Raw genomic sequence first — 22,509 nt, forward strand, 5'->3', positions numbered from 1 at the left:
AGATTTCATCAAGTCTTCTAAATGTTGTAAGCTCATACTGTAACAAATTCAATGTAGAAGTGTTTTACAGTTTCTTTATTAATTTCACCCTCACTAATGTCTTTCACTTTTTTTCTTCATTCATTCACAGGGTGAGGGTGTTGTTGGCTATGCCAGTATTTACTGTCCATCCCTACTTGTCCAAAAGGAAGTCAAGAGTCTACCACATTGCTGTAGGGCTGGAGTCACATGTAGGCCAGATCAGGTAAAGATGATAGATTTCCTTTCCTAAAGCACAGTGGTGAATCAGATGAGTTCTTCCTCCCACAGTCAAGAACAGTTTCATGGTCATACAGTACAGACTTTCCAAAAAAAAAATTGAATTCAGATTCCTTTACCTGCAATGGTGGGAATTGAGCCTGACTCCTAAGATCATTACCTGGGTTTCTGGATTACTAGTATAGTGATAATACTACTAGGCTATCGCCTTCCTACCAGGATTACATTTTTAAAGACAAGCTTTTTAAACCATCATGATACTACTGTCTAAAAGATGATTATCTGGTCCCTCAGTTCTGCATGATTTTATTCCAAGTTCTGAAGAATTGCAGAAAGAATTGAGGAAATGTTCCATTTGGGATTAAAATCAGAAATTGCTGGAAAAACTCAGCAGGTCATGGCAGCATCTGCGTAGAGAAAATAGAGTTAATGTTTCAGGTCCAGTGACTTTCAGAACTCACTACTGCTGAGTTTTTCCAGCAATTTCTGATTTTTGTTTCTGATTTCCAGCATTAGCAGTTCTTTGGTTTTTTTTCTCATTTTTCGTTTGGGATTCATGGGCCAACCAAGATTCTTGGGCACAATAAAAAAAGTTCTTGACAATCCAGAGCAAATACTGTTTGTGTAATGGTTCTGGTGGGAAGACAAAATCATGTGGAAGGTATTTAATAGCAAAGTGAAGAATAAATTACCAGGGCAGATGCTGTCCCTCAGTGTTGGTAGGCTCAAAAGACATTGACATGGATTTAATAATAAAAGTAACAGTAAGGCTATTGGCACTGACTACTATTACAAATTAAATCAGACTGATTGCAAATACTCCATATCTGCGATTAAGTGAAGAAAGAGGAAGTTGTTGTCTGAGTTGCTGTCTTTTCCAGGCACTTTGCCAAGAAACTTGGAATTGAAAAGATATGGAATAATGTGAAATTACAGTACATACATGGTAGATACCCATTACGAACACCAAAAAAAAGGGCTTGTTCGTTCTACTATAACAATGTTTGAGGTTGTAGACTTGCTCACCGAGCCGGTGTGTTTGGTCGCAGACGTTTTGCCACCCTGATAGCTAACATTGTCATTGCACCTCTGGTGAAGCGTCAGTGTTCTGTCCCTTTTGTTATTTATATGCCTCGGTTTGCTGGGGTGGTTGGCATTACGTCTGGTTCTGTTTTTCAGTGGTTTGTATATTGGGTCCGATTCAACGTGTTTGTTGATGGAGTTCCGATTGGAATGCCAGGCCTCCAGGAATTCCCTGGCATGTCTCTGTTTGGCTTGTGCTATAATGGATGTGTTGCCCCAGTCAAATTTGTGTCCTTCTTTGTCCGTGTGTGTTGAACCATTGAGAATTGGTCGTGTTTCTTGGTGGCTAGTTAGCGTTCGTGTATCCTTATTGTCTGTTTTCTTCCAGTTTGGCCTGTGTAATGGTTCTCACAGTCCTTGCATGGTATTTTGCATATTACATTAGTTTTATTGGTTGTGGGTATGGGATCCTTTATGTTCGTCAGTAGCTGTCGCAGGGTGATTGTTGGAATAAAATTCACAAAAGAAGAACGATAACTGACTACCCTTCCTAGACATAAATACAGAATTTAAGAGCAACAGCGAGCTCCAGACTAGTGTATACAGAAAGACCACACATACAGACCAGATACTTAATTCCTCCAGCAACCATCCCAACACCCATAAACGGAGCTGTATCAGGACGTTATTCAACCGGGCCACAACACACTGCAACAACCCAGAATTGCGCACAGGAGAACAGGAGTACTTATACGGAGTTTTTAAAAGGAATGGATACCCAAAAAGCACAATCTGCCATTACCTCCACAACAGACCACAGCAAGAAGACAGAACACAGTCAAACACACTAGTCCCCCAACAGTACATCAGAGACATATCAGAGATGACCACAAGACTATTCAGACCACTAGGTATCAGGGTAGCCCACAAACCAACAACCACTCTGCAACAGCTGCCGACGAACGTAAAGGATCCCATATCCACAACCAATAAAGCTAACGTAATATACAAAATACCATGCAAGGACTGAGAAATATTAGATAGACCAAACTGGAAGAAAACTGACAATGAGGATACACGAACACCAACTAGCCACCAAGAGACATGACCAATTCTCACTGGTTCAATACACACAGAAAAAGAAGGACACAAATTTGACTGGGACAACACATCCATAATAGCATGAACCAAACAGAGACATGCCAGGGAATTCCTGGAGGCCTGGCATTCCAACCAGAACTCCACCAACAAACACATTTAACTGGACCCAATATACAAACCACTGAAAAACAGAACTGGAAGTGACGCCAACCACCCCAGCAAACCGAGGAATATAAATAACAAACGGGACAGAATACCAATGCTTCACTGGATGTGCACTGACGATGTTACCTAGCAGGGTGACAAAACGTCTGCAACCAAACTGGCTTGGCGAGCAAGTCTACAACCTCCTCCTAACCTGAGCTACAAATCTTCTCAAAAACTTTATAACGATGTCTAATGACTTAGTCATTCTCAATTATTATCAAACAACTTCTCTGGCCCTGAAAATTCACTTTTACTAACATGGAGTCCCATTTTAAAAAAAATATTGGGACACTGATAAAATTAAAAAGGAAGTTTTTAAATGATTATACTCCCAGTTTTTTTTAATTTCTCTCTTTTAATCTGAATTGCCTTTCCTTCATTTTATTTCATTTTCTGACAGCTCCTAGTTTTGTCACTGCATGCTTCCGATTAGTTAAGGAGATAATAGTTGTTTGCCTCATTTATGCAAATTCCAGATCCACTGGAGAAGGCTCTATCAAAATAGTTATCACAGAATCCCTACAGTGTGGAAACAGGCCCTTCGGCCCAACAAGTCCACACTGACCCTCCAAAGAGCATCCCACCTAGACATAACCCCCTACCCTTTCCATGTAACCCTGCATTTCCCATAGCTAACACATCTAATCTACAGATCCCTGAACACTATGGGCAATTTAGCACAACCAATCCACCCAACCTGAACAGCTTTGGATTATGGGAGGAAACTTGAGCACGTGGCAGAAACCCACGCAGACATGGGGAAGAACGTGAAAACTCCACAGAGACAGTTGCCCGAGGGTGGAATCAAACCCAGGTCCCTGGCACTGTGAGGCAGCAGTGCTAACTCCTGATCCACTGTGCTGCTTTCTAAACACCAGATGCATCAGTGCAAAATCCCATAGAGAGTCTACTTTTCTCCTCATGATTAAACAATTCAGAGATGTCATGATATACTTCTCAGCAAGTAGGGCTTGATCCCAGACTAGTAAGAACACTGCAACAATGCCATAAGAGCCACATGCCAGTGAGTCTTTGGTCAAATTTAAGTATAATCAATGACACCTGCTGTTTATTCACTATTGACTAAAAGATCTGGCCCAATAAGATTTGAATTTGAAGAAAGAAGCTAATCAAGTTTTTAAGAGGAAGGGAGGGTGTATCTATCAAAAGGGGTTATTAGGTCAAATGGCTTCTTCTATTCTTGAACATTTTCACAATTTATGCATTCAAGGAGGCACAATCTTTATTGGAAACATTTTGGCAATCATTTTGTTTTCCACCTATGTATATATGATCATGGAAATCATGCCAAAACTTTCAGTACATTAATGTGATTGATTGATTAATTAATTAATGATTTAATTGTTACAAAAATGACAAATTCCAGTTGCTTACAGAAAGGAAATTTCACAAACCCTTTTTGATGATGACGATAACCCTATAAACGTTTCAGGATTCATAGGAATTTTAAATAAAGTTTAGTTCTTTGAATTCCATATGAACTGAGCGTCTCTGTTAATGAAAACAGGGAGAATATCGGACTTTCCAACTTATAAAATAAGGGAACAGGGGATTTCTGAAACTTCAATATTTTCAAAGAGCAATTTTGCTCCCTTTGTACTGACACTGGTGTTTTTATATGGAAGAAGCAAATGACGTCAACAATGCAATGCATATAAATCAAACATAACTGACACCTTATTCTGGTGTTGATATAAGAGCTATGTATCTACTTTGTCATGTTGGTCAATTTGGCACTTTGACAGTTTTCCCATTGATGGCTAGATTCAAATTTTAGGGGGAGCTTTTCTTTTGAAATTCAAGTGGAATGATTTCTTTAGTCAGCAGTTCATCACTTAAGCAGCCAGAAACTCAGATTGCTAGATCATCAGATCTGGTTCGATTGCTTTGCTTGCTTGTGTCACTATTCTTCCGTTTGTTGGTCACAGAAACATGGCTACTGGGAAGTGAGCTTGTCTCCTCATGTCTCTCCTGTTTGTCATCCATCATGGCAAAGTTGTCTTGGTTTTGCTTTGTTGCCATATTGCCATTGTAAGGCTGGGTCACAGAATTTGTTTCTGTCAAGGGAGAGACACTGAACCTTGACGCCATCTTATACAGCTGTGGCCCATTGTGGTTGGAAAGGTATTGGTAACTAGGTGCAGAGGGCCGCATTCCTGCAAGCGAGAGACCCCCATTTTGCTTACAGGTGGCCTTTGAGACATGACTTTCCTTGACCCTGTCTCTATATTTCTTCACTCCCAGATGACATACTTCAATTAGGTTCAAAACTAGTGAAAGGCAAGCCATGACCAGCATGAATATGATGAAAATGGTCTTTTCAGTTGGACGGGAGATATAGCAGTCAACGGGGTTAGTACAAGGTTGGTAGTTACACTTGTAGAGAGGTTTCAGCTCAAAGCCGTAGAGGTAATATTGGGCTAAAATAAAGCCAATTTCAAAAATGGTTTTGAAAATAATGTTGAACAAATATGTACGGAGAAGAGCTCCTTGCATTCTAATTTTGCCCTGTTCATCCAGCAAGGAGCATTTAACGTTCTCTGCATTCTGTGTCAATGCCTCCTTGTCTCCGTCCAGATATATGCTCAGCTTCTCTTTTTCTTTCTGCTTCCGTTTCTCCTCCATTCGCACCAGGTGGAAGATATGGCCCAGGTAGACCAGAGTCGGGGTGGACACAAAGATGATCTGCAGCACCCAGAAGCGGATGTGGGAGATGGGGAAGATCCTGTCATAGCAGACATTCTGACAGCCAGGCTGATTGGTGTCACAGGTGAAGAAGGACTGCTCATCTCCCCACACTTTATCGGTGGCTGTCCCCAGCACCAGAATGCGGAAGATGAAGAGACACGTTAACCACACCTTCCCTACCACAGTGGAGTGTTGCTGAGCACTTTCCAACAGGTTCTGCAAGATACTCCAGTCTCCCATTCTTTCCTGTGTTTAGCTTAACAGAGAAAATTGGGGGGTGGGAGGGTGGAGAGAGGGGAAGAAAAAAAACAGAAGTTAGTATGTTTGGCATACCATCTCAGTTTTCTTTGGATTACATTATTTCTCACAGCATTTATGCCTGAATTGGTAGGTCCTTTCTCAAAAGGGGAACATACTCTGCACACCAAACAAGAAACAAACTTACCAGTTATAATTGGTTTTGATGAAAGGTCATTGACCTTTAACATTGGACAGAATCTTCCCAGAAGGGCAAACGCTCTGAAACCCAGGGAATGTTTTGACTGGCCAGCAGGCTTCAGTTTGGATGTGAGGCTAACTCTGCAAAATTATAAGGGGGAAGCAATCACAAGGTGGCAGATTTGTGGAGAAGGTAGCCAGTTAAAAAACAGCTGGCAGCCCTCCCATGTTACTGGTCCAATTAGAGACTGGAAACTCTGTAGCCTCAGCAATGCCACTGAATGTCAGCAAGGAAGTCACCAGGGTGATTCCACTTTGAGCCACCCTCACAGGAGTGAGGGAAAGTCATTCTTTTTGTTGGGCCAAACAGTCAGGACTTTGGTCACTGATGGTCCCCTCCTTGAACAATGGAGCCCTAATCCTCTACCCCAGGAAGCTACTTGGAGGCAGCTGTTGGACAATCTTTGCAGTGAGGGCGTGGCTTTGCCATCAGCAGTTTGCCAATGGTGCAGGAAAATTACCTTTAATTATTTAAATTGCCCAATTACTGATTGGGGCTGGGCATTTTACAAGCCCACCTATCTCCCACGCAGAGGATTCAGGAATGGTGAAGTTGTCTCCAGTGAGATGCTGAATGTTTTCACTATTCTCGGCTTTTAATTCTACATGACTCCCTTCATTGCGTGGTTCCCAATACGTGATTGCAATGAGCAAAATACAATTTTGTCTCCAGTTTGCGGTTGCAGTCACTGCTGCCAAGAGGGGGAAATGGGGACAGAAAAGTTAATTCATGGTTGATGAGATGTATTTTTTTAAAAGCACTAGACAGATGCTACCAATGGAAGTGTTTAGAAAAGGAGTTCAAAAGGAAAATAGCATCATGGCTGAAATAACAATAACAACAGCATAAAGAAACAGAAGTACAGTATGCAGTGGAGTGATGTGTAGTTAGAAGAGAGCAATGAGGTGGTATGGAATGGACCTGATTAAATTCACAGCAGCTGCACAATTATTCTTATATTTGTTGTTTCTATGTTGCATATTATGGATATCCCTTCCGCTTTCCAATCATACTGGTATTACCATACTTCTGACATAAAACATTTACTGATGTCTTACGTGCCATTAGCGTTTAAAATCTAGCCATACTGGCTGTGTCAAAATCACTATGTTTAGATGACAAAATTTGTAAATTAGAGAAATTAAGTAACGATTACAATGTTCTGTCCATTTTTATAGTATCACAACAGAGTTTATACAGTCTATTGCTGTCCATTTATGTGCAAATTTATTGTGTTTTCTTATCAAATAATTTGGTTCAAATTCAAATGACTAACAGTAAGCTTTTGTGAATTTAATAATAATAAAGATTATTTATTGTCACACACGTGGCCATGTTTAAAACGTGATGACTTATGCACACACACATACACGAAAATGCACATGCAATCACACAAAGATAAACTTAAAGAAAAAAATACAGTTTGAAACCATTTTTGTTGCTTTCATAGCTGGCCTGTAGATCCTTAGATGAATTGATGCTTTAGCTGAAGTGAAGGTCTTGTAAAACAGATGATTCTCAGGAAGTTATGAGGCATCCTCCGGTTGAATTGCCAGGATATCAGCTCTTGAACTTGGAACAGGTTGAGGGAAAATCTTTTTCTTCCCCCACTTTCAAGGTACAGTTATTTATTAACTTAGCTGCATAATAAGCTTCCAACTGGTTCAATTACCCTAGGATGGGCTTTCTGTCTTAGCACAGATTCTGCTGTTATTTTTAAAATGAGGCTGAAAACATAGCAAGCTTATTTGTTTGCTTGACTTGTTACAAGTCCACAATCCTTTTCCAAATACAGTTGTGTGTTAGACTAGTAAACGACCTCAGAGATAGTAGGAACTGCCGATGCTGGAGTCTGAGATAACAAGAAGTCTAAGGGTCCAGACCCGAAACATCAGCTTTCCTGCTCCTCTGATGCTGCCTGGCCTGCTGTGTTCATCCAGCTCCACACCTTGTTATCTATAGTAAACAACCTGTTATGTGTTTCACACCCTATGTTTTTGAGACAGCTAAGGATCTTTGTGTTTGGGATGAGAAATGATAACAACACAATGAAAGGTCTATGTGAATCATTTGGTGTTGATAACATTCATTGAGTTTTTATATCCCTGTTGTCCATGGTGAAATAGAAAGATGAAACAACTGATATGTTAATTTTCTCGTTGATCCTTAAACAAAAGGATGTGTGAACTTCACGAGTGGCTGAGAGTGTCTATATTTAATTATGTACTTGCTTGAATTTTAGGATTGGAGCCACTGTTGCCAATGTCAAATGAATGCTGAGCCTGCCACTATCTTGAAAGTTTTCCTTCCCATTTGAACAAATAACTTTCAGTTTTGTAATATCTTCTTGCCTATACTAGGTATGACCAGAGGCTGCAGCCATTCAAGACATTGAGCTCACTCCTTCCATAAACTGCTTCAAAAAAAAATGAAAGGCCATTCAGGCCATCGAATTCAAGTCTCGGTTCCCAAGGATCATTTACACTTTAACTGATTTTAACCAATTGTATTTATTTTGTGAGAAAAGCTAAAACAAAAAACCTTCTTATTCTATGCTTTCTTATGCTATTATGTAGTGTGAAGCACTATTTGTTGCAACACATGACCATTAGTATTCTAATCTTAAATTTTACAACAAAGCCTTTATGAAAATGTTTGGAGATGTTATTTTATAAAGAAGCCACAAACCTTCACTTTCTGTAAATCTCAAGCTAAACATGAAGAAAAATAACAGTCCCCGGATGAAATCTTTGTCAATTTATTGCTGTCCATTAGTGATAAGTATTTGGCTTGTCGGGCTTATTAACGTCTGCAGCGTGGAGATTCACAGATTTCAGCATTATATATAGCCAATGTCTCTTTTATTTGCATGTAGCTCAAGCTGTTGGTGCTAATAAATCTTTGTCTGATTTAGTACCTCCATACTAATGAGGCAGCAGTGAGAGTAACAGATATTTTTTAACTGTCCAGATTCATGAAATTCAAATAGGTCAACCAGTAAGTAAAAGTTATAAGCAGAAATAAAATGGAGCCACTGGGTTTGTGGAGCAAAGTTTAACCATTGAAAGAGTCACAAATGATACCAAAGCTGTAATTTAAACAACCCTGTTAAAGGTTAAAGGGTAATGGTAAAGGGTAATGACTCTAAGGTAGGAAGGAATCCATGTCTGAAAAATAACACTAATTAGTTTTCCTCCTTTATGTAATTCCACTTAGAAATGAAATGGTTGGATTTATTAGTGTACAGAACATTTATAACAAATAAATAAGAAATTATTTTTAAAAGATGAAACCATAGTATCAGATGTAACTAAACAATATGCTAGCCTGTTTTGGACAGCATTTGTATCTAGGTATTCTCTACAATGGACGAACACATTCCATAAAGTGGGCATGAGGTGAATTGGTGACCTGTGTCCTATTTTACCTTGTGATTTACATAGTGTCGGGGTCAGTTAGCTTAGATGACTAGACTGTGGTACACAATGACCACAGCAACAGTAGCTCAGTCCCTGCACTTGCTTTGGTAGTTCATGGAGACCTGCCTCCTTGTCTCATACTCCTTGATGCAGAGTAGTGCCTGTCAAGTAAAATATCTGCTTGCCATTCTCGTATGGAGAGAGATGCCTATGGTCTTCATAGACGGTGGCTAATTACCTACACGTTAACCATGTATTACAGGGTAAAGAGCAAAGTTTCAACTGTGTGTATGTTTATAATTGCACATCTAAGTCCCCGTTACTGTGAATAAATGCGAAGGGTAGCACAGATTCCACCACATAATTGTTGTCGAAAGTACCCTGTTTAATCAAGTTTTAATGGGATGGCATGATGGTTCAGTGGTTAGCACTGCTGCCTCAGCACCAGGAACCCAGGTTTGATTCCAGCCTGAGGTGACCATCTGTGTCGAGTTTGAACGTTTTCCCTGTATCTGCGTGGGTTTCCTCTGGTACTCTGGCTTCCTCCCACAGTCTAAAGATGTGCAGGTTAGGTGGATTGGACATGCTAAATTGCCCATAGTGTCCAGGGATGTGCAGGCGAAGTGGATTAGATAGGGGAAATGCAGGGCTACAGGGATAGGGTTGAGGGTGGGGGTTGGGTCTGGGTGGGGTGTGTTCAGAGGGTCAGTGAGGACTCAATGGGCTGAATGGCCTGCTTTCACACTGTAGGGATTCTATGATTTAAAAGTAATTATGTAAACTGTACAATTTTTAAATATTAAAGTACAAAAGGTCATGCAATGGAGTTGCAGTCACAGAAATTGTTAGAAGTAAACATAGGACAGCAACACAATACAGCCTCCGGTGTAGAGAGATAGCAGACATTATCCAAACCAGATGACAACAAAATTAATTTCAGTGATAATCTGAGAAAGTCATCTTTAAAGATTAGGAGCAGAAACATGGTAATAAGGTAAAATAGGCTAAAAACATTCATTTATGACCTTTCGTGCCAATGTTTGGATATTTTCATATTTTTGGTTAGAATATTAAAGCTGACACAAAGTGGTACTTTGAATTATTATTCATAGATAGGAAGGATCGCTACACTGCTTTTATGCTGTGATTATAACTCATTGGTAATTACAGAAGAATGCTGTCCTATGAGAAACAGATGCACATGAAACCTGCCAACCCGCGACACAGTGGAAGAGCCCTCAGAAAGTTCAGTGCTAGGATCAGAAACATTTCGAGAGAAATGGTGAAATAACCTGTTAGAATCACATCTATGCTAATATCTTACCTCTGACACCAGGAGCTTTTACTTTCTGCAATAACTTTTGATATAGCACCTTACTAAATGCCTTCTGAAAATAGAAATATAGTACATCGAGCAGCTCCCTTTCATCCACCGCACATGTTACTTCTTCAAAGAACTCCAGTAAACTGGTTAAATATGGCTTCTCTCGGATCAAATGCTATTGATACTCCCTGATTATTTTGAGATTTTTAAAGCACAAATTGTAATATCTTCAATAATTGATTCTAATCAAATCAATCTCTGCCACAACAGACATCAAGCTAACTGACCTATGGCTTCCTCTTTTCTACGGCTCTCCCTTCTTGAAAAGAAGGGTTATAATTGCTATTTCCCAGTCCAATGGAATATTTTCTGAGTCTAGGGAATTTGGGAAAATTAGCACTAATACATCGACTGTTAAGACTCCAGGTTGAAATATATTTGGACCTGGAAATTTCTCAGCCTGCAGCTCCGTCAATTTATTTAGTATTGCTTTCCTAATGATTGTATTTTCACTAAATTGCTTTCTCTCTTCCACCTCCTGATTTACAGCTACATCTGGAATGCTTTCTCAATCCTCTAATAGTGAAGACAGATGAAAAATATTTCTTCATTTCTTTCACTAACTCCATATGTTCAACTATTAACTCTATTCACACAATCTAGAGGACCAACACACGCTTTACCTACTCTGTTCCTTTTTAAATACCCGTAGAAAGTCTTACTATTTTTACATTCATAACTAGCTTCCTCTTATACTCTAATTTCTTTCTCCTAATGAACTTTCAGTCATTTTCTGCCATACTTTATATTCTGACCAATTATCTGATTTGCTACTCGTCTTTGCAAAGTTATACATGCTTTCCAAAAGTTTGATGCTTTCCCTAACGTTAGCCAATGCATTTAAATCCTTTTTTACATGGAAGGCCATATTGCGGCCGGTACTGTGCACCGTACACCAGATGCAGTCTCACCAGTACTCTATGTGCCCAATTCCCTTTTGTTAAATGAAGGCATTCTATTAGCTTTTCGATTTACTAGCTGTACCTGCAACTAACCATTTACAATACAAGCATGAGGATACCAAAATCCCTTCACATCTTGGAAATCTGCAATCTCTCTCAATTTATGTTGTTTTATTTGTCTTTACAAAATGGACAAATTCACATTTTCATTATACTCCATTTGCCATATATTTGATCACCATATTCTCTAGACCAAGCAAAGATGTTAGGAATAGGCTTAGTTAATTTATTGACAGATTATACAAATAAACAAAATAGTTAAAACACAGTCTTATTTAGATTGTGATGAATGAAAGGATAAATATTCAAAAGCTCTTTCTTAATTGTACAAAAAAGTATGCAAAAGGGAATATTGCTATCCCATATTAATGAACATATTACCTTATTAATTGGACTTTTAAGAAAGAAAAATAAATTACACTTAAAATTAAAGATAAACAAAACATAATTAACTTATGGCAGTCTTAAAGCCTCCTTGAACTGGATGCTATGAATATTGTGAAGCGCACATTTTTACTGAAAAGTATTTTTAAAATGTAAGTTGTTGAGATGTGCGCCTGATGTGTCAGGAAAATAAGAAGCAGATAGGACATAAGAAACAGGAAGAGGAGGAGGCCATTCAGTCCTTCTGACCCTCTCCACTATTCAATGAGATCATAGCTGTTCAACTTCAGTTTTCCTGAATCACTCCCTTACTTGTGATGTTTTTAAATACTTAAATTGAGTGTGTTGATAGATTTTTAGGAACATGTTCGATGACTGAGCCTCCACAGCACTCTGGGACATAGAATTCCAAAGATTCACTCCCTTAAATAAAATAAGCTCTTCCCTATCTCAGTCTGCAAATGGCTACCTCCCTGTTCTGAGACTGTTATACAGTCAGACAAAAGCAAGCCATTTGGCCTAACTTGTCCATGCCAACTGGGTTTCCTGAACTGAACTAGTCACATTTTCCTGCATTTGGCCCATATCCCTCTAAACCTTTCCTATCCATGTACCTGTCCAAATGTCTTTTAAATGTTGTAACTGCACCAGCCTCTACCACTTCCACTGGCAGCTCATTCCATATATGCACCAGCCTCTGTGTGAAAAAGTTGCCCCTCTGGTCCCTTCTAAATCTTTCCCCTCTCACCTTAAACTTATGCCCGCTAGCTTTCCCTGTAAAATTAAAGCGCACAGATAGAGAACTGGTTGGCATACTGTTCTCTGGTCCAAGATTCCCCTTTCCCACCCTCACACACCACAACCAGGGGAAACATCCTTCTCGCATTTACCCCGTCAAGCCCTCTACAATTTTGTATGTTTGAATGAGATCACCTCCCACAGTTCTAAAGTCCAAAGACAACAACTCCTGTCTATTTAATCTTTCCTCATAGGACCACCCTTACATTTTAGGAATTAGCCTGGTGACCTTTTGTTGCACTCCCTCGATGGCAAATATATTATAAAGAAAGAAGACCAAAACCTCACAGTATACTCAAGGTGTGATCTCACCAAGTCTCTATATAATTGTAGTAAGGCATCTTTACTGCTTTACTAAAAATCTCTTGTAATAAAAGCCAACATACTATTTGTCTTCTTGTACATTACTGTATGAATCAAGACCTGCACAATTGTTGTGATTTTGGGAAAAATTAACAATGTGAACAGTTAATATCTATTACCTTTGAGAGGGAGATTTTCTCAATCAAACTGAACATGCGTATTCCCCTACTCTGCAAAAGGTCTCAGGGTACGAATAAAAGTAATTGTCTTAAATTATGATCCAGCTTTTCCAATTGCCAGGCAGTTGTTAATGCACTGTAGAGGGGAGTTCTCATAGTAGCATACTCTGAGGCCTGGCTGGGAAATTACAGAAACTGTTGGCAACTTCTCTATGTCTGGAACACTTCAAAGTCTTGATTTAAATCAGATAATTTGAGGGTTCTGATGAAATTAAGTAAAATAGTTAGTCAGGAAAAGTTAGACTATATATTTAACAGTCTAAGTCCTGAGTAACTATTCAACAGATTCAGTTCTGAGGAAGGGTCATTGGACCCGAAACGTTAACTCTGTTTCTTCCTTCACAGATGCTGCCAGACCTGCTGGGTTTTTCCAGCAACTTTGTTTTTGTCACTATTCAACAGATCCCTTACTTATCTCTTACTCCCCTAATTACGCCTCCCCCAGACTCCTTACACCCTCAGATACTGACCTGATGCCCCCACAACTCCGTTCCTCCATGCTTCCCACCTTCTCCAACTCAAGTCTCTACCGGTCCATCATCCACCTTCTCTCCCTGGCCTGACATCCTCCATCCAGACCCCTGCTGCCAGATCTGACTTTCACTCCCATGCCTGCCCCAACAGACTCCAGAAGACCTGACCACCAGCCACCCTCATGCTGGACTGGACCAAGTTTGAGCCCCTACCCCTACTAGACCCAAACCAAAACCTCCTCCCTACTGCTGCAGACCAGAAACCACCCCCACAACTACATTCTCTCTGACCCACCTTCTACCCTAAACATTGCATCTCTCACCCACCTTGCAATATGGCACCCTACACCCTTCCCATTTGGCACCGTACCCATCTGTCACTCTACCCCTTACCCATCCAGCACACTACCCCCATACCCATCCGGCAGCCTAACCTCTGAGCACCCTAACACCATATTTACATTACGTACCTACAGTTTGACAGCAGCTGTCACATGACTTGCAGGAACTTCCAATATCAGAATATGACAGCTGGCTGCTATGAAATGGGGCATGGTTTGCCTCTCTCTGACAGTTCGCTGCAACAAGAGACCTGTCACAATGGAAGTCCACCTCCACGTTTCCAACAGGATCCCCTGTCAGAACTGCAGAAATCCTGATATCCCTTCTTTTGTAAAAAAGAAAGGCTGGAGTGACAATCTGTCTGAGATCGCCACTCCTTAGAATCTGGTCCTATGTAGGTTGATGTAAATATGAAAATATTTTCTTTTACTCTGCTGCACATTAGCCACAAATGCCATGATTAGAGATTGTGAAGAGCTGACGTCCAAAGTCCTTGTACAATTCCTTTCAACTCATTCTTTATGTAGCTTACTCCAAACCATGAGTTACTTTCTACAAAATTCAATCTAACCCAACTGCCATCCTGTACAAAATATGTTCCAAGTCAATTCTCATTGACTGTATCAAATAATCAAGCCTATCTATGTATCTCATGCCACTCAACCATTTTCTCAGTACAGCAAATCTGGTCCAATGTTTTATTTTAGAACTTGGACTGTATTTGTGCATTTGCAGCAAAGTTATAAAATCTGCTGCTAAACTTAAAATGTTATTTCATGTCATTGGATTATAAAGTCACCGCTATATATTTTAAAATTCTAATGTATAACTAGTTCTGGCACTTTAATAATTGAGGTTTTGACTTGCTCGCCGAGCTGGCTTGTTTTCGTTCAGACGTTTCATCACCATGCTAGGTGACATCATCAATGGTGCCTCCAATGAAGCGATGCTATTCTACTCCACTTGGAATTTATACTGTCTGGTCTGTTATGGTGATTTGTGTCATTTCCGGTTTTGATCTGTATGGGTTTGTATATGGGGTCCAATTCTATGTGTTTGTTGATTGCATTACGGGTCGAGAACCATGCCTCTAGGAATTCCTGTGTGTGTCTATGTTTGGCTTGGGCTACTATGGTTACCTTGTCCCAGTTAAACTGATGGCCTTCATTGTCTGACTGTATTGATATTAAGGTGAGTTTGTTATGCCGTTTTGCTGCTAGCTGATGTTCATGTATTATGATGGTTCGTTTCCTTCCTGTCTGTCCAATGTAATCAGAATTTTGATTTGTTAACTATAATTGTGCTAATTATTAAAATTAGAATAAGTAGTGTCTTCATGAAACTGGACGTGGTCGGCTTGTTCAGATACTGGAAAAAGATGCATCAAATGAGTCATATGTCATTGTATTATTTTAATGTTATTTATGTTGGTTCATGGTGAAATGATTTTTTTCCCCATCAGTTACTAAACATAGATAAATTGAGTTTCCACATTTTGGAAGAAGAACAAAGTTGCTGGAAAAGCTCAGCAGATCTGGCAGCATCTGTGAAGGAAAAAACAGAGTTAACGTTTCGGGTCTAGTGACCCTTCCTTAGAACTTGCCACTTTCTGGTACTTTTTAAAAAGTATATAGGCACATGCTTGGGTGTAACCTACTCTTGGAAGCCATGCCCATTGGCCAGACTTCATTTGTGAGCATTAGTAATGATTTTTGGGAGGCTGTGGCAAAACATCTCAATCAAAGCTGACAAGTTTCCCTCACAAGCATTCATACCACATTCTTTGTCTTAGAGGCAATTTAATAAGGTTTAGGACTAGGAACCACTCTGATTTCCAAACTGGAACAGAAAGTCCTGGAGAAACTCAGCATCTGAGGAGAGAGAAACAGAGTTTCGAATCCAGTATGGTTGTTCTTTGGAACTGAAACGAGCTGGAAAATGGTGTTTTTATGCTGTTGACAGAGAGGAGAAGGAACAATGATGAGGGTTGCCAGACCAAAAGACACAAGTCAGTGATAATGACCTTTACATCTGCAAAGGTGGACAGACTAGGCGAGTGCTTTGTAGAACACTCCTACTGTATCTCTAGGAATGACTCCAAACTTCCAGTTGTTTGCCGTTTTAATAAATCACCTTGCTCCCATGCTAATATTTCCATCCTTGGCTTACCACAGTGTTCTAACCAACCTCAATGCAAGCTCAAGGAGCAACACCTCATTTTTGCTTAGGTACTTTATAGCCTCTAGGACTCAATATTAACTTCAGAGTCTGAGCTCTGTACTCCACTGTACATCTCCCACCTACCCCCAGCCATGTTTTGTTTTGTCTTGTTAGGCTTTGTTCTCAGCAGTGCAGGCCCAGTTTTTCCTTTTCACGCCTATTTTACATACCTATTACTCCTTTAACACCATTATCGCCAGCATTGTCATTTGGTCTGATCATGCTCACCATCTGTTCACTTGCTCCTCCTTCCCTCTCTTAACAGCACAAAAACCACCATCCTCTAGATTTTTTTTAACATCTGAAGAATAGCTATACTGGACTCCGAATACTTACTCTATTTCCCTGTCACAGGTGCTGCTGGACCTGTGGAGTTTCTCCAGAACTTTTGTTTTTATTTTGGATTTCCAGCATCCATAGTATTTGCTTTTATTTAAGTACTGATTTTCCATCCAGTTAGTGAGACACGCTTAGTTCAACTTTGCACTTGTCCCAACTAAGACTAGCACATATTGGGGAACAGACTTGGTCTATATCATTTGCTTATGTAACTATTTGGTATGTCATTGTGAGTAGTCTGTGATTTCCCTGAAACAAAGTGTCCCTTTAACACTGGAATTCTACTTTCTGTATTAAACCATCATTTGGAAACAGATATTAAGGATTAAGTTGCCATGGGTTTAAAGAATACTGACATATTCACTACCATCTGTCAAAAATTATTCATTCACTGAAAATACACAGGGTACACTAATGCTACCCTTTATATATATATAAAGTGTGACATAACATTAAGGCCTTGATGCATGGAAGGCAAAAAATCAATTATATACTGAACTGTTCACATGAAAGCAAGTCATTTGCAACAAAGAGCAGATTATGAGGCTAAGAATCACAAGGACCATCATGACTCAGTCACAATGTTCCACTTTCAACATTTAGAACGCTTTATCATTTAATCATCACAAGCACAATATTAATTTCCTTTTATAACACTAGACATCTGTTATCATTTCCCTTCCTGTCCTCTTCTGTTTTAGAGTCAGTGGATGACCCTGAAAGGGATTGATTCATTCTATACACTTCTAATAATTTCCATCTGCTCTTTGGTGTGAATATCACTTCTCTATTAAAGTATAAGATTTATTAGGCCAGATATTTCAGTACCAGTATCGGTGGATGTTTGCTTAGTATCTTCATAGGTGAATAGGTGGTGCCCTTTCCCATGTCTAGTTTCCTCTCGGGTCCTCTTTTAATCAGATGGGAGGCTGAGGATGCTGTCTCCGCCAAATTCCGTTTTCCATTCTGATTATGTCCAGGGCAAGAAGGCCTGTGGATAACCTTCTGGTTCCATCATGAATTCAGACCCTTAAGGTGGCAAAATAAAGCCTACTTAAAGCTATATACCTATTTTTAGCAGCACTATGGGGCAAGTCACTTTAGCACAGACATTAAAATACCACAATGACAGATGACTCATTTAAGTCTACTTTGCCGTAACCCAGACACCAGTGATGAAAATGTATGAACCTAGTGATGGGCAGAAGATACTTCAGGTGGAGAGCACAACAAGCAACCCAGTGTCTGATCAAAGGTTTCAAAATCAGGATGAATGCAGCTCCAACAACACTCGAGAAGCTTGACACCACCCAGGAAAAGCAGCCTGCTTGGTTGGCATCACATCCATCAACCTTCACTCCCTCCACCACTGCCACTTAGTAACAGCATGTTTATCTACAAGATGCACTGCTGAAACTCACCAAGGCTCCGGATGGCACCTTCCAAATACATGACACTTTCCAGCTAGAAGGATAAGGGCAGCAGATATTCCCGAATACCACCACCTCCAAGCTACTCAGCATCCTGACTTGGAAATATATCACAGTTCCTCTGTGTTTCTTGGGCAGAAGCCTGGAACTCCCTTCCCTATTGGCATTGTGGGTCTATCTGCAATGCATGAACTGCAGTGGTTCAAGAAGGGTAACTGGGTTTGGGCAATAAATGCTGGCCCAGCTAGTAATGCCCATATCCCATGAGTAAATAAATAAAAAAGTCCAACCATATCACATCCAGATTTTAGGATAACAGGCATGTACTCCCCTTTTTGTGTTTTTTTTGTTTGTCTTTCTTAAATAGCAGGATATGTTTGTTATCTTCTAGTTACACAAAGAGTTTATACAGCATGAAAGCAGGCCCTTTGGGTCCAACTCATCCATGCTGACCAGGTTTTTTAAATTTACCTAGTCCCATTTGCCTGCATTTGGCCCATATCCCCCTAAATCTTTCCTATACATGTACCCCTTGGAAACCAATCTAGAATTTATGGAATTATGCACCAAACATCTCTTTAGTTACCCTTTTTAAAAAACCGTAGGATGCAGGTAATCAGATCAAGGAATTTGTTACCCATTATGCCAAGTTCTAATTCCTTACTTATTCTGATTTCTTTTGTAAACAAGATGTCAGCATTCACCCTTGTACTGTCCTTTGAAACTATATTGAGAAGAATGTCCTTTAGGGAGGAAAACTGCCATTCTGGTTTGGCCTACATGTGACTCTAGACCCACAGCAATGTGGTTGACTCTTAACTGGCCTCTAGGCAGTTAGGGATGGACAATAAATGCTGGCCTAGCCAGCAATTCCCACATTCGATGAATGAATTTTTAAAAATGTAAAGCATACAAGGGTCTTTTTCATCTTTGTTCAACAGCTATGGAGTTAGAATGCAGCTTAAGTTTTATACATTCAAATACTTCTCATTTCTGCTTCCGAGCTCCTCGACCTGTCATACTTTCAATCTGACAAAATTCTAGGACCAACTTCTGAGTTGGCTTTGTGGCAAGAAAAGGTGAGTGATTAAAAAGGGAGGAAGGATCCTGCCACTGAGTAGTCTGGAGGAGAGACAGTGTTATGTTGAACTTACAGTTTTACCAATGCCCATCAGATGAGGGCTAGGATTAAACAGTCAGCAATGAATGAACATCTGATACAAGATGGGAAAAAAAGAACATCATTCTATTTGGCATATCACAAGCTGCGTTGCCTAGGTTCTCCATGCTGAAGGTCCATGTCCTATGTTGGAGGTAATTCTGAATCACTGGATGACATTACCTGAACACTTTTTTGTGAGATCCTACTTTCAAACATCAGAGCTGTGAGTCTATAATGAGTGAACTACAATGAAACATGCAGTTACTGCTGAAACTCCGAAGGCTAGATTTTCCCAGCTCACTACACATGCCTTGTGAGAAACACCCGAATGATGGGATCTTTCCTCTGGAAGAGGTAGGTATAGGAGTGAGTCAGGCCTGACGATAGGCTGCCAAGTGCCAAGGCTGGCTCTTTTAAAGGTATCGATTATCTGGGTCATTGTTGTTTCCATCAACTTTAAGCCTTACAACTTTCATTTCTCACATCACATCATCCTGAACCGACTTCCCATGCCACCTCCACGTCAATGTCATGCCAGCCTATGGCTCCCATTCATCTCATTGTCCTTTTAGAACTCCTAAGCCAATTTAATGCCAACTCATGTCAACCCACCAACTACAAACAACCCTTACACGCTCTTTGCCAACACATGCAGTAGCCATCATGGGCAAACTTCAGGAGCCATGTTGAGATGAAATAAAATTAAGGTCTAACCATCTATTACAGCCTTTTCCACATTAAAGAAAAAACAGTCAGATTTATAAAAGCCTATTCAAAACTCTTAAATCCATTCAAGTACCTAATTATTTATAAAAACACATAATGTTGATTTCTGATCCCCAAATCAAAGACAGCAAAGCTTTTAATAACATCTTTGATCTGTCAATCTAACTTTCAATCAAATGAACTTCCTGCTAAGATAATTATTGGTTATGGAAAGTAGCCAAGCCTTAATAATGACATCATGACGTGAAATTTCAATAAACAATTACTACTCTTGAACAGATTTTGTTTCAATTCTCACTTCAACAGGCAACCAGTTGATTTCTTTTTCTAACTTTTTAAAGGGCTAAGGATTTAAATAATTTCACACTTTGATATTCTACAGACCTTAGCCACCCTTAATAAGCATTTATGTCCCCTGTAAAATTTCATGGTTCATGCTTTACAAGTTAAGTATCTTATGACAATAAAAATTGGGTCTGTTTGAACTCAGAACTGATTTGAAATGGTCATATTGATTTATGTGTGCCTTTCCACATGTCTGTCCCACTCATCATTTTTTAAAGGACCACTGAGTCTCCACAAGAACTCAGGCCTGCATTTCCAGTTGATGAATCTGGAGTTAGAACAAGGAGTTGGATGGATATGTTCTTATTGGGAGAGCATGTATTCCAAGTCAAGCAAACACAAGCTTTGCATAAATTTCATACCAGTTTGTAGATTTCTACACATGATTGTACAGCTACCATATCAAAACAACTGAGCTGCAATAAATGCGGATTAGCTGAAACTCTTAAAAGGGAAATAGATTAATTCTTAATTTACCAAGTAGTAGAGAGATGTGATTAGCATTAAGACAGGAGTGAGATGAAAATAGTCCTGGGTGGTTACACAATGACCTGAATAATAGCATAAGTTTCATAGATGGTATTTTATTTCTCATTTCTATCTTCCAATTTTCTAATGTAGTCATTTGACAATAGCACATGTAATATTAATAAATGAGATGTTGTATACACCTGTAGGTTACAAGTATCGCTCGAATGGAATCATTATGAAATTCATTTTGAAAATTCATTTAATTATGAGCACAGAAGAAATCAGTGGCCATCCAAATAAAATCAAACATAGACAAGAAGTAAATCTTTTTGTAAAGTGTTTTATGTTTTTTTTTATTAATGTTAGACTAATAATATTGCTTCAGCCCATAACACTGCACTGATACGCAACACAGCTGTTCAAAGAAGGCTATACATTCTTCTAACAGGAGGAGGCTTTGTGCTATAATAGCTGAATAGGAAAAGGAGGGGACATCTGAAGATATTTAGTTCTTGGGATGTGGGGTCTGCTGGTAGGTTAGCATTTATTGACTGTCCGAAGTCGCTCAGGAGAAGGTGTTGGTGGGCTTCTTTCTTGAACTGCTGTTAAAGGGTTAGTTCACGTGGTGTAAGTAGACTCACAATGCCTTAGGGGAGGGACTTCCAGGATTTTGATCCAGCGACAGTGAAGGAACAGTGACATATTTCCAAGTCAGGATGGTGAGTGACTTGGAGACAAACTTGCAGGTGGTGGAAATAAGTTTCAAAATAAAAGTTAATCAGGAATAGCACCTGAACAATTCAATGTATTGAATGTCAGATAGGGAAACACACAGTGAATAGAAGATGGTAGCTGCACAATAATAGCTTCCTTCACAGATATCCTCTACAAGTCATTGAATTCTTTTTATAGCTTTCCGTTAATTGGGATACGGGAAACAGACTCCTTGGATGCTGAAGTGGCTTCCTTGACAGCAGCTTGTGCTGTTTACAGCTTTTTTTTAGAACAATAGTTAGGCCTCCTAAACTCCCTCGACCTCTTCATCTCCAACTGCCGTCGAGACATCAATCACTTCAACCTCTCCACCCCCTCACCCACTCCAACCCCCGCAGAACGTGCAGCCCTCCGCTCCAATCCCAACCTCACCATAAAACCCGCGTACAAGGGAGGCGCAGTTGTAGTATGGCGCACTGACCTCTACATCGCCGAGGCCAGGCGCCAACTCTTCGACACCTCCTCCTACTGCCCCCTTGATCATGACCCCACCCCCGACCACCAAACCATCATCTCCCAAACCATCCACAACCTCATTACTTCAGGTGACCTCCCACTCACAGCCACCAACCTCATCATTCCCCAACCCCGCACCGCCCGCTTCTATCTCCTTCCCAAAATCCATTAACCTGACTGTCCTGATCGACCCATTGTCTCTGTCTCCTCCTGCCCCACCGAACTTATCTCCACCTATCTCGACTCCATTTTCTCCCCCTTGGTCCAGGAACTCCCTACCTACGTCCTTGACACTACCCACGCCCTCCACCCCCTCCAGAACTTCCAATTCCCCGGTCCCCAACACCTCATCTTTACCATGGACGTCCAGTCCCTATACACCTGCATTCCCCATACAGATGGCCTAAAGGCCCTCCGCTTCTTCCTGTCCCGCAGGCCCAATCAGTCCCCCTCCACTGACACCCTCATCCGCTTAGCCGAACTCG

General features: G+C 40.1%; 2 protein-coding genes across 4 annotated transcripts in view; one reads left to right on the top strand and one right to left on the bottom strand.

The window, feature by feature from the left end:
* LOC109914208 (zinc finger MYM-type protein 3-like) overlaps positions 1–6,045 on the top strand; it is a 121,721-nt gene extending 115,676 nt beyond the window's left edge. Inside the window, exon 25 of the mRNA XM_048604964.1 lies at positions 5,245–6,045. Within this exon, the coding sequence (XP_048460921.1) occupies positions 5,245–5,294 (50 nt within the window). The 3' untranslated portion in view covers positions 5,295–6,045. The remainder of the gene's footprint in view (positions 1–5,244) is intronic.
* LOC109917128 (gap junction alpha-3 protein-like) overlaps positions 4,098–22,509 on the bottom strand; it is a 28,021-nt gene continuing 9,609 nt past the window's right edge. For 2 of the 3 annotated variants that reach the window (XM_048604968.1, XM_048604967.1), the window contains exon 3: positions 4,098–5,554. In XM_048604968.1, coding sequence (XP_048460925.1) covers positions 4,462–5,538 — 1,077 coding nt within the window. In that variant the 5' untranslated portion in view covers positions 5,539–5,554 and the 3' untranslated portion in view covers positions 4,098–4,461. Of the gene's footprint in view, positions 5,555–5,743; positions 5,867–22,509 lie in introns of those variants that run through there. The other variant, XM_020517266.2, reaches the window with a different exon arrangement.

Source organism: Rhincodon typus, chromosome 14 (genome assembly GCF_021869965.1).
Source record: "Rhincodon typus isolate 14 chromosome 14, sRhiTyp1.1, whole genome shotgun sequence".
Classification (NCBI taxonomy): Eukaryota; Metazoa; Chordata; class Chondrichthyes; order Orectolobiformes; family Rhincodontidae; genus Rhincodon; species Rhincodon typus.